This window comes from Microcaecilia unicolor, chromosome 11, assembly GCF_901765095.1.
Source record: "Microcaecilia unicolor chromosome 11, aMicUni1.1, whole genome shotgun sequence".
NCBI classification, from domain to species: Eukaryota; Metazoa; Chordata; class Amphibia; order Gymnophiona; family Siphonopidae; genus Microcaecilia; species Microcaecilia unicolor.
The window spans coordinates 6,349,408-6,363,024 of NC_044041.1; the positions used below are offsets into that span (position 1 = coordinate 6,349,408).

Below are 13,617 nucleotides of genomic sequence, written 5' to 3' on the forward strand. Positions count from 1 at the left end.
ATTTAGTTATATTTCAACCAATATGAGATCTGCAGGAAACTAAATATTTATTTTTATTATTTTGACTTATAAAACTAATTGTCCCTGAAACATGCTCAAAACAGAATAATCCATCTGTGCATCTAAAATGTAAATTTCTACAAATGAGATGAGGCGAAGATGTGATTCCATTTGCTCCAATAAAAGGAGAGTTTAATTTTACTTCCATTTAATTTCAATATATTCCATCTTTATAACACCAGGCTTACAGATTACAATAACGTCCATTTTCGGCAAAAATTTTAAACAGGTGTTTTTTTGCAAGTGCGTTGAAAAATGATTCTGTCCTTGCCCATTTTCCAGTGTGCCTTTGTAAAACGCCCCTCAATTCTTTTCTCGTCAATGTTATAATACACAAATTTTTAATTAGTAGATGTTTTTTCCAAACGGAAGGAAAACAGCCACAGCAGTCATAAGCTCATGCTGTGCAAATTAGGCATTGTGCATTCCACTCTATCTATACTTGAGTGTCATAGCTGCCTATTGACCCAATCATCTGCAAAAACCTCCCCCAAATTTTTTCTTTCACTTAATTCTCAAACAAATAAATCTCCTGTGCATAATAACTAATGTCCAATAGCACCGTGAAAAACAGCACTTAGCTTTCAACGTGCTCTGTCTCTGACCCGATCCCTTGGAAAAACATCTATTAATTAAAAATTTGTGTATTACAACACTGAAAAGAATTTAATGTTGTAACCTGAGAATTTTCATAGGTGAATTAAAGGTCCACAGTATTTTTCTTTTACACAGATGTTACTTGGCAATACACATAGCAACCAATTAAAAACGAAATAAAGGGAAAGAGAATTGTTAATATTCTCTCTGTGTGCATCTGTGGGGTCTGCATGTGTTCTGTGCTGTGTGCGCCAGGTTTTGAACCCTGGAAACCATCAGTACCTTAGTCCTCTACCCAAAAGGCTGAGGAAGAGAAGTGAAGGAGAGGGGAAAGTGAAGGAGTGAATTCTGCTCGCACAGGTAAAGTGGAGGACAGGGGGTAAGCCTGAAAACCAGCTGAATCCCAGGGAACAAGGTACCTTGAGGAGGATATCATGGAACTCTTTGCCTGAGGAGGTGGTAACAGTGGTTAGCATATCTGGGTTTAAAAAAAGGTTTGGATGAATTTCTGGAGGAAAAGCCCATAGTCTGCTATTGAGACAGACATGGGAAGCAACTGCTTGCCCTGGGATTTGTAGCATGGAATGTTGCTACTCTGAGATTCTGCATGGAACCTTGTCACTCTTTAGGATTCCAGAATCTTGCTATTCTTTGGGGTTCTATATTGGATGTTGCTACTTTTTGAGATTCTGCATGGAATCTTGTCACTATGAAAAAGGTGGAGGCTATATCTAAAGAAGTCCAAAAGGAGGACACCTCCTTTTAAAAGAGCCCGTATAGTAACCCTACCTAGGCCCAGCCTCCATGGGGGGCCCAGCACTGGCAATAGTTTCCAGTGGCAAAAGGCTGGATTGGCCTCCTGCTCCTGGCTTATCATGTTAACTCTGCTCTGCAGGCCACTGTCCCACCTCCTATGTGAAGTACTTCCTATTTTGCATAGGTGGGAGCCTGGGAGGGCACACGGCAGGAAGAAGTACCCATGGCCAGTAGAGTTAACATGAGAGCCAAGTTAACTCTACAATAAAGAAAATGTTCCACTCAATGTGGAAACTTAAACGAGTGAAACCGTTCTTCCAGAGGGCAATATTTTGCAATCTGGTACAATCAATGGTCCTAAGCCATGCCGACTACTGCAACAGAATTTATGCTGGATGCAAAGAGAATCTTATAAAGAAGCTTCAGACCGTTCAAAATACGGCAGCCAGGCTTGTATTTGAAAGATCGCGATTCGAAAGCGCCAAACCCCTTCGTGAAAAATTACATTGGTTTTGTTTTTCTATTCTTCCTTTTTATCCCGGGAAGAATTGCCCCTCTCCCACAATGGACATGTGTCCAAATGGACGAGGGGAGTCTCCCAGAAGGCTTAAAATATATTCCTCTAACATCACCTCTTTCATCTGACTCCTGATATCCGTGAACATCAGTAGATGTGTAAGGGTCCTACCCATAACTAATTTAGGCTCAGGAGGTTAAGCATCCTGCTAGTCAATAGTTAAGAAGGAGAGAAGACAGATAGCAAGGGTAACTACCTTTATTATATCTTACCACGATAACACAGCAGGATCAGGAATACAAGCAGATAGGTGGACGGCCGGACAGCACTTCGTGTAGCAAGTCAGAAGGTCGTCTCCAAATTGCTCAAATCTGACCCTATATTTATACCCATTTTCCCTCATTAGAAATGTATTAGACCCATTATCTTCTACGAGAGCTTCGTCATGGAAAGTTTGCCAACCACAACTTCCTTTTCACTTTTTTTTTCTATTTCTAAGTTCCTCTTTTTAACACCTGGCGTTTCCTTTTTGGTAAACAACTCCTTCTATTTTTTTTTATTTAATTTAACTGTCATTTTCAGTCATGTGGGACAAGCTACTCCATTTTGTATCTCAGATTGTAACTTAGGTTCCATTTTGATTCCTAATTTTTCCAAATTACAGCTTTTAAGCCCCGTTCTTTTGGCCTTTTTCAGGTTTTTAAATTAGGCCTTGCTTTTCCAGCAAGTCCTTACTCGCCCAGCCATAGATTTAAACCTGGCTGGTATTTTTTTTCTCAGCCTGAGTTGAGGGCCTCTTGCTGTACCATAATTATACATTTTCCAATCAAAAAACGTATTACTTTAAAAAATCTGCACTTCGGTCCACAAAATTATCTATGGAGATGGCCCTGGACATATGTCTGACCTCATAGACTTGCCAACTAGAAACTCAACCAGATCATCACATACTTTCTTAAATCTTTGCCACCCTAGTTGCAAAGGACTCAAGTACAAATCAATCTATGGATCCAGCTTCTCGTATATAAGCACACAACTCTGGAATGCACTCCCAAAAGCCACAAAAACTATGTACGACCACCTTACCTTCCGTAAATCACTAAAGACCAATCTGTTCGAAAAGGCATATCCCACTGACCCAACTTAAGTACCTGAACCCAGCAACACAAAGAAACCTAAACTTGTAATGAACACCATGAACTTTATATAACTTCTCTCTTCATCATTCCGTAATGTGTTTGTACATATCTATTTCATTGACAATAACATCACTTTGTATTTGTTTCTTCACCGTAGGTGGCTATCGATTCATGGTACTGTGTAAGCCACATTGAGCCTGCAAATAGGTGGGAAAATGTGGGGTAGAAATGTAACAAACAAATAAATAAATGAATGAATGAATGCCATGACACCAGTGGCGTAGCTAAGGGTGGGCCTTGGTGGGCACATGCCCACCCATTCCTGCCTCAGGCCCACCCAGTCAGCAGCCCATGAGGCCTCACTACTCTCTTTCTCTCTTCTCCACTTGTGGCCTGGCATCTACCCGTCTCTCTCTAGAACCCCCCCCCCCCCTCCAGGTCTACCTCAGAGCTACTGCCGACCGCAATTCCTATAGGCATCCCGTGCCAGCCCTGCAGGCATCTCTCTGTCATGTCCTGCCCTCAATGATGTCACTTCTTGTTTCTTTGCTGGGGATGTGGTAGAAGATGCCTGCAGAGCTGGTGTAGGTTGCCTATAGGAATTGCGATGGGCAACAGCTCTGAGGTAGACCAGGGGGGGAGGAGGTTTAGAGAGAAATGGGCAGATGCTGGGTCATTAAAAAAAAAAAAACCACTATATTGTATGTATGTACAGGGGTAAGAGTAGGGGGTGGGAAGGGCCCACCCAAAATGACAGGTCTGCCTACGCCCCTGCCAGAGAATAGTGAGCTATTGTATGGGGTGGGGGGGGGGGGGGGGAGAGGCAGACCCTTAATCTTGTTTGTCCTGGGCCCAGCTTGCAATTTTTAATGCACTTTCCCAAGATTTCTTCCCTCTCCTCAGTACTAATTTTTCACATTATAAATATGACTTTATTAAAATGTTAGTACAGGACGCTTGAAAGTTAATTGACTGCAACACGCACAGCGCCTTCCTCGCGCTCCTTTGACGTCCTTGTTCTAGATTCTGCGCGTGAACGTGATGCGCGCGTCGGCTGATGACGCTGAGGTGCTGGGCGGAGCCTGAGGCCGTCGTCGTCGCGTCACGCGTCACGCGTCACGCGTCGCAGCAGCAGGTAAACAGGCCAAGATGGCGGCGTCAGTGCCCTGTTCTCCGGGCTGGGCTGCCGGCGGTGACGGGGACGCTGCAGTCCCGGGGGAAGTGGAGAGCCTGGGCCTGACGGAGCTGCCCAGCGAGGTCCTGGAGCTCATCCTCTGCTCTGCCGGGCTCCTGTTCGCTGACATTGGCAGCGCGTCCTGCTGCTGCCGCCGCCTGCGGGAGGTGTGTCAGGGCCGGGGCAAGGTCTGGCGACGTCTCTTCCGGAACAGGTAAAGGCGGGAAACCCCGGGCACAGCACGACACGAGCGCGGACCTAACACAGGAAATGACCTCAACGCTCCATCCAGCCATTTGACCTGATATGCAATACTAGATATAGATATATACACACACCTGAGTTTGATTTGGCCTTGCCATTCTTGTACTAAAAGTTCTGAAGATTCCAGAATCCCAATTAGTAGCAACATTCCATGTAGAACCCCAAAGAGTAACATAGTAACATAGTAAATGACTGCAGATAAAAACCTGAATGGTCCATCCAGCCATTTGACCTGATATTAGATTGTAAGCTCTTTGAGCAGGGACTGGCTTTCTTCTATGTTTGTGCAGCGCTATAGAAGTGCTAAATAGTAGTAGTAGATATGCAATACTATATGTATATATATATATACCTGAGTTTGATTGGTCCTTGCCTTTCTCAGAGCACCGACCGTAGAAGTCTCTTGTACTAAAGGTTCTGAAGATTCTGGAATCCTAAAGAGTTACAAGATTCCGGAATCCCAATTAGTAGCAACATTCCACGTAGAACCCCAAAGAGTAACATAGTAAATGACGGCAGATAAAGACCTGTACGGTCCATCCAGTCTGCCCAACAAGATAAACTCATTTTACATGGTATGTGATACTTTATACCTGAGTTTGATTTGTCCTTGCCTTTCTCAGGGCACAGACTGTAGAAGTCTCTTGTACTAAAAAGTTCTGAAGATTCTGGAATCCTAAAGAGTTACAAGATTCCGGAATCCCAATTAGTACCATCATTCCATGTAGAACCCCAAAGAGTAACATAGTAAATGACGGCAGATAGAGACCTGTACGGTCCATCCAGTCTGCCCTACAAGATAAATTCATTTTACATGGTATGTGATACTTGCTCCTCAGAGGACAAAACGCTGGCCATCAGCGGCTGACCGCCGGTTCCCTTCCTCTCAGTTAAGGAAAGTGCAATTGCAGAGAGGGACTTTACATAAAGACGACAAAACCTCAGAGGGCAGCTGGGCATATGAACTTTACGTCACCATCTTACCACTCTCCCAGTTTGGGACACTCTTTGTCTGGTTTCTCCTTAAGAGGCCTGTATGATATGGGTAACCCTTCAGCCTAGCCTTCTGAGTCATTGAAACACAGAAGCCCCTCCACCACGACAAGGTGGTGTCCCTTCGGAGGGCTAATACAGATTTCTCAACGATTCAGTTGCGTGTGTTTTTTTTACATTTTTCGGGAAGATGGTTGGATTGTCTTTCAGACTTGGGTGTTGAAGAGAACCAACACTGTGCAGTGGATGAACAGGAAAAAAAGTGTTAAGTGTCAGAATCACTCCTTGATGCCAGGAACAATGGATGAACCTGTTAAAGTCACAATAAGATACTTGAGCAACTGGGTATATGGAAATGGGACTTGATATACCGCCTTTCTGAGGTTTTTGCAACTACATTCAAAGCGGTTTACATATATTCAGGTACTTATTTTGTACCAAGGGCAATGGAGGGTTAAGTGACCTGCCCAGAGTCACAAGGAGCTGCAGTGGGAATTGAACTCAGTTCCCCAGGATCAAAGCCCATTGCACTAACCACTAGGCTACTCCTCCTCTCATTCCACCAATAAGAGCCAACCTCATCAGTGATGTCACAATGGCTTGATTGCCTGATACAGTTCCCTAGGATCAAAGTCCACTGCACTAACCACTAGGCTACTCCTCCACTCATTCCACCAATAAGAGCCAACCTCATCAGTGATGTCACAATGGCTTGATTGCCCGATACAGTTCCCTAGGATCAAAGTCCACTGCACTAACCACTAGGCTACTCCTCCACTCATTCCACCAATAAGAGCCAACCTCATCAGTGATGTCACAATGGCTTGATTGCCCGATACAGTTCCCTAGGATCAAAGTCCACTGCACTAACCACTAGGCTACTCCTCCACTCATTCCACCAATAAGAGCCAACCTCATCAGTGATGTCACAATGGCTTGATTGCCCGATACAGTTCCCTAGGATCAAAGTCCACTGCACTAACCACTAGGCTACTCCTCCACTCATTCCACCAATAAGAGCCAACCTCATCAGTGATGTCACAATGGCTTGATTGCCCGATACAGTTCCCTAGGATCAAAGTCCACTGCACTAACCACTAGGCTACTCCTCCACTCATTCCACCAATAAGAGCCAACCTCATCAGTGATGTCACAATGGCTTGATTGCCCGATACAGTTCCCTAGGATCAAAGTCCACTGCACTAACCACTAGGCTACTCCTCCACTCATTCCACCAATAAGAGCCAACCTCATCAGTGATGTCACAATGGCTTGATTGCCCGATACAGTTCCCTAGGATCAAAGTCCACTGCACTAACCACTAGGCTACTCCTCCACTCATTCCACCAATAAGAGCCAACCTCATCAGTGATGTCACAATGGCTTGATTGCCCAATACAGTTCCCCAGGATCAAAGTCCACTGCACTAACCACTAGGCTACTCCTCCACTCATTCCACCAATAAGAGCCAACCTCATCAGTGATGTCACAATGGCTTGATTGCCCGATACAGTTCCCTAGGATCAAAGTCCACTGCACTAACCACTAGGCTACTCCTCCACTCATTCCACCAATAAGAGCCAACCTCATCAGTGATGTCACAATGGCTTGATTGCCCAATACAGTTCCCCAGGATCAAAGTCCACTGCACTAACCACTAGGCTACTCCTCCACTCATTCCACCAATAAGAGCCAACCTCATCAGTGATGTCACAATGGCTTGATTGCCCAATACAGTTCCCCAGGATCAAAGTCCACTGCACTAACCACTAGGCTACTCCTCCACTCATTCCACCAATAAGAGCCAACCTCATCAGTGATGTCACAATGGCTTGATTGCCCAATACAGTTCCCCAGGATCAAAGTCCACTGCACTAACCACTAGGCTACTCCTCCACTCATTCCACCAATAAGAGCCAACCTCATCAGTGATGTCACAATGGCTTGATTGCCCAATACAGTTCCCCAGGATCAAAGTCCACTGCACTAACCACTAGGCTACTCCTCCACTCATTCCACCAATAAGAGCCAACCTCATCAGTGATGGCACAATGGCTTGATTGCCCAATACAGTTCCCCAGGATCAAAGTCCACTGCACTAACCACTAGGCTACTCCTCCACTCATTCCACCAATAAGAGCCAACCTCATCAGTGATGTCACAATGGCTTGATTGCCCAATACAGTTCCCCAGGATCAAAGTCCACTGCACTAACCACTAGGCTACTCCTCCACTCATTCCACCAATAAGAGCCAACCTCATCAATGATGTCACAATGGCTTGATTGCCCAATACAGTTCCCCAGGATCAAAGTCCACTGCACTAACCACTAGGCTACTCCTCCACTCATTCCACCAATAAGAGCCAACCTCATCAGTGATGTCACAATGGCTTGATTGCCCAATACAGTTCCCCAGGATCAAAGTCCACTGCACTAACCACTAGGAAGGATGTTGCAGATGGGAGTCTGATCAGCAGACTGAGACTCTTGTTGCCACATCAAAGGCAGACAAGATACAAATTATGGTATTTGACAGTGTTTCATTTAAATCCAAAAGCAGCTTCTGCAGTTTTTTGTTTTTGTTTTTTTTTCCAATTAAAGATTTGTAACAGAGTGGACACCCAGGAGGGAGTGGAAAACATGAAAAAGGATCTGCAGAAGCTAGAAGAATGGTCTAAGGTTTAACAATTAAAATTCAAAGTGAAGAAATGCAAAGTGATGCACTTAGGGAATAGAAATCCATAGGAGACGTATGTGTTAGGCGGTGAGAGTCTGATATGTACGGATGGGGAGAGGGATCTTGGGGTGATAGTATCTGAGGATCTGAAGGCAAAGAAACAGTGTGACAAGGCAGTGGCCGTAGCTAGAAGGTTGTTAGGCTGTATAGAGAGAGGTGTGACCAGCAGAAGAAAAGAGGTGTTGATGCCCCTGTATAAGTCATTGGTGAGGCCCCACCTGGAGTATTGTGTTCAGTTTTGGAGGCCGTATCTTGCTAAGGATGTAAAAAGAATTGAAGCGGTGCAAAGAAAAGGTGCAAAAATGGTATGGGATTTGTGTTACAAGACGTATGAGGAGAAACTTGCTGACCTGAACATGTATACCCTGGAGGAAAGGAGAAACAGGGGTGATATGATACAGACGTTCAAATATTTGAAAGGTATTAATCCGCAAACGAACCTTTTCCGTAGATGGGAAGGTGGTAGAACTAGGGGACATGAAATGAGATTGAAGGGGGGCAGACTCAAGAAGAATGTCAGGAAGTATTTTTTCACGGAGAGAGTAGTGGATGCTTGGAATGCCCTCCTGCGGGAGGTGGTGGAGATGAAAACGGTAACGGAATTCAAAAATGTGTGGGATAAACATAAAGGAATCCTGTTCAGAAGGAATGGATGCTCAGAAGCTTAGCGGAGATTGGGTGGCAGAGCTGGTGGTGGGAGGTGGGGCTAGTGCTGGGCAGACTTATACGATCTGTGCCATGAAAATGGCAGATATTAATCAAGGTCAGGTATACACAAAAAGTAGCACATATGAGTTATCTGGATGGACCGTGCAGGTCTTTCTCTGCTGTCATCTACTATGTTACTATGTACAATTAGTCAGTTGTCTAAGATGTGTTAAGATTTTACATATTGATACTAACATTTATAGATGATGTTCCATCTAGTTGGAACAGCCTTTGTAAATGCTAATCTCAAGCTTTTAGAGAGTGACATGGGGGCAAAGTTCGGCCCTGTTCCTGAGGGCTCTGGCTCTGTCCCCCGTCCCCATCCCCGTGGTTAGCTAACTGTGTTCCCCATTGTCTACATTATATGAAGCAGCTCGTGCTTTAAGATTGTCAGGGACTTGGCAGTTGATTCAACTGTTTTTAAGCGAAGTCTCATTATGTTGATACTTCAGATGCTTCTCTGTCTTTTGCTGATCCAATTTTATGGAACAGATTGCCAGGCACTATTCAGATCCTATCATCAGTATCCGATTTTAAGAGGAAGTTAAAAACGCACTTATGCAGGATGTTGATTGAGTTAATCTAGAAGAATGCCATTGTTGATGTGTTTGTGGATAATTTTATGTATTGTTTTATCTGTAACCTGTTAGACAGTAGGTGGGATACAAAGATCTACCAATGTGAATATACATAACTCCTCCACATATATTCAGAACTATCTCAAAATATCTGCTTGTTCTCTACTATCGTGCTTTACACCAATTGTATATTTTCTAATATATGTCCACTATTCATGACTATTGTAAGCCACATTGAGCCTGCAAAGAGGTGGGAAAATGTGGGATACAAATGCAATAAATAAATAAAATAAATAAATAAACTACACTGCCGTATGGACTAAGGAGTGGCATAAAACTAGGGTTTAATATTTTTGATGTCTTATTTTGCCATTCTTGTCTTTTAGGGATATATTGCAACCTGTAATAATACTCATGCTATCCTGCTGATCTGTAGTGGCATTGTGCCAGTTATTTTTGTCTGCATTTAAGTAAAAAGTTATTAAAAAAAACAAAACAAAACAAGAATTCACCTAATGAGATGGTCCAAAGCAACAGATGCAGCAATAACCAGTGTCCTTTACTGACATTTTTCTGTCACATCCTGGACAGCAGCATTTAAATCCCAGCTTCTTTTCTGGTATTCTAAAAATGATCTCCACTAGATTAAACTCTCTTTATTTTTATTTGTGGTACATTTATATCCCACATTTTCCCACTAGAGCGAGCACAGTGTGGCTTACGATGTTACAAAAGGTTACAATGCAAGGGAGGGTAAGGACACGACAGGTCAGAAAGACGGGAAAGAACAGTAGGATTACACAAGGATACACGACTAGATTGAAGTAGCAACGGGTGTAGTCTATTTTGAGGTAGGTGGGGATTAAGCGTTAGTTGGTGAGATAAGCTCTCTCGAATAAAAATGTTAAGGATTTCTTGAATAGTTGGTGGTCGTCAATCTCCTTTAGATGCCTTGGTAGAACGTTCCAGGACTTTGGGCTGATGTAGGAGAAAGGTGATGAAAAAAGTAGCTTATACTTAACAGACTTGCAGCTTGGATAGTGCAAATTAAGGTAGGATCGAGCAGTTACCGAGGTATTTCTGGATGCAAGATCTATTAAATGTAGCATGTAAGCAGGGGCTTCCCCATATATTATTTTGTGAGTCAACAGATTTTGAAGGTAATACGGTCTATAATGGGTAGCCATTGTAGATTACACTTGATTACAGTGTAGATTACTCTTGAGGTAACTGATCCTAATTGAATTAATAACAGACAAAAGCTAAATTCTGATTGACTGTGGCTAAAACACTACTGAAGGGAACTGTCATGGAGGGGAGCGGGGGATTGGCTAGTGGGCTTAGAAAGCTTTTCAATGTTTCTGAGCACTGGCAAAGCTCCATTTCTGTGGCTGTAGAGATCTTTGCTGTCCATGGAAAAGTGCTTTTCCGCCATACATTGAGAAAAAACGGTAAAAATGAGTGAGCAGTACCCAGGTTACACTTTTCTTTTAAGTAATTTGTTTGCAAAATATCTACAGGAAACACTATTATATCCAGCCTCAGCCATACCTCCATTGAATAAAACTAATTATTTACCGATACCTACACAGGCTGAGACAGCTGAGTGAAGCACTGCTAAAAAAAAGACGTTTTTATTATTGCAAGGGGGGGAAGGCGGTCAAAATGGGTGCCCATCCAAAAAAAACATCCATTTTGGCCCCCTTAATAATAAAAAAGTCTTTTTTGGCAGTGCTTCACACAGCTAAACGCGCTGTGATTGGCTCAGAGACTTCCAGGTCTCTCAGCTGAGTGAAGCACTGCCAAAAAAGACTTTTATTATTGCAGGGGGGGGGGGGGGGGGGGGGGGGGGAATGGCGGCCAAAATGGACGTTTTTTTTGGATGGGCATCCTCAACTGCACTGTCCTCTGGATGAGCCGTATCGGAGGGGGTGAGCAGCGCGGCGTCTTCGGGCGGCACAGGGAGGCGTCTTTGACATGCGCAGAGCAGCCAGCATAACGCTTGGCTGCTCTGCGCATGCTCAACCGGTCAACTGGCCGACTGTTTTACGACGGATAGAGAATGCAAGTGAGCTACAACGAGCAGCTCATTTGCATTTCTTTTCCTTGATGCATGCCCGTACCTTACCGATTCGCTAAGGGAATCGGTAAGGAAAGGGCTTTAACGAGTCTTTAGTGCATCTTGTCCTTAGTGGTGAAAAACTAACACATTCAAGGAACTTATCTTCAAATCAACAAAATATACAAGGACCTCTGGATATCTCATTAATATTAGAAGAATCGATATCTGAAGTAGTACAACATCGAACTCTATTAGTTTCATTTGTCTTCGAGCAAGATCTAAACTCAGTGATGAAATTATACTTTAAAAATTCTTTAAAGACTTTTTGTGGTCAAAGAATTTGGATATATCCTGATGTTAGTAAAACTACTCAAGATAGAAGGAAAAAAATGTTGACTTTCAGAGAAGAAACTAGAGCTATAGGGGCAACATATTTACTATTACTACTACTACTATTTAACACTTCTATAGCGCTACAAGGCGTACGCAGCGCTGCACAAACATAGAAGAAAGACAGTCCCTGCTCAAAGAGCTATGTAATAAAAGTGAGCCAAGTATAGGACAATCAAGCCATTGTGACATCACTGATGAGGTTGGCTCTTATTGGTGGCCTGAGGCATTATGACATCACAATATTAGCTCTGGTTACAAGAGACTACTACTACTACTATTTAGCATTTCTATAGCGCTACAAGGCGTACGCAGCGCTGCACAAACATAGAAGAAAGACAGTCCCTGCTCAAAGAGCTATGTAATAAAAGTGAGCCAAGTATAGGACAATCAAGCCATTGTGACATCACTGATGAGGTTGGCTCTTATTGGTGGCCTGAGGCATTATGACATCACAACATTAGCTCTGGTTACAAGAGACTACTAACCTACTATTTATCACTTCTATAGCACTACAAGGCGTACGCAGCGCTGCACAAACATAGAAGAAAGACAGTCCCTGCTCAAAGAGCTTACAATCTAATAGACAAAAAATAAATAAAGTAAGCAAATCAAATCAATTAATGTGAACGGGAAGGAAGAGAGGAGGGTAGGTGGAGGCGAGTGGATACGAGTCAAAAGCAATGTTAAAGAGGTGGGCTTTCAGGCTAGATTTAAAGGTGGCCAAGGATGGGGCAAGACGTAGGGGCTCAGGAAGTTTATTCCAGGCGTAGGGTGCAGCGAGACAGAAGGCGCGAAGTCTGGAGCTGGCAGTAGTGGAGAAGGGCCATTTACTACTACTACTATTTAGCATTTCTATAGCGCTACAAGGCGTACGCAGCGCTGCACAAACATAGAAGAAAGACAGTCCCTGCTCAAAGAGCTTACAATCTAATAGACAAGAAATAAAGTAAGCAAATCAAATCAATTAATGTGTACAGGAAGGAGGAGAGGAGGGTAGGTGGAGGTGAGTGGTTACAAGTCAAAGAGGTGGGCTTTCAGTCTAGATTTAAAGGTGGCCAAGGATGGGGCAAGACGTAGGGGCTCAGGAAGTTTATTCCAGGCGTAGGGTGCAGCGAGACAGAAGGCGCGAAGTCTGGAGTTGGCAGTAGTGGAGAAGGGCCATTTACTACTACTACTATTTAGCATTTCTATAGCGCTACAAAGCGTGCGCAGCGTTGCACAAACATAGAAGAAAGACAGTCCCTGCTCAAAGAGCTTACAATCTAATAGACAAAAAAATAAAGCAAAAAAACTAGCATATCCGTGTAAATGTTTGGTTAAGTTTATGGGTAATGAATACGTTTTCTTCGAGCCAGAACATCTTAAAACATTTCTAGAAATGAAAAAAGCTATCCGTTAAACCTAAAGAGTAAATGAAAGACAGCTGATTGATTATTAAGAGATATAAGGGGAAACAGGCCAGGCCATTTGCTTCACTTAAAATTTTATTAATTACTTTTGATCTCCTATTATCTAAATCCCCCCCCCCCCCCCCATTCCATTTTGTGGTCTAAAGAATTGAGAAATTTGATCCAAGATGTATTTTCTTTAAAATAGTTACTTTATTAATATGTATTCAATATTTTTCAATGCATTTCC

The 13,617-nt window shown here is 43.3% G+C and overlaps 1 protein-coding gene across 1 annotated transcript in view; it reads left to right on the forward strand.

Moving 5' to 3' along the window:
* Window positions 1-4,218: 4,218 nt before the first annotated feature.
* FBXO21 (F-box protein 21) overlaps window positions 4,219-13,617 on the forward strand; it is a 70,323-nt gene continuing 60,924 nt past the window's right edge. The window contains exon 1 of the mRNA XM_030218189.1: window positions 4,219-4,457. Within this exon, the coding sequence (XP_030074049.1) occupies window positions 4,219-4,457 (239 nt within the window). The remainder of the gene's footprint in view (window positions 4,458-13,617) is intronic.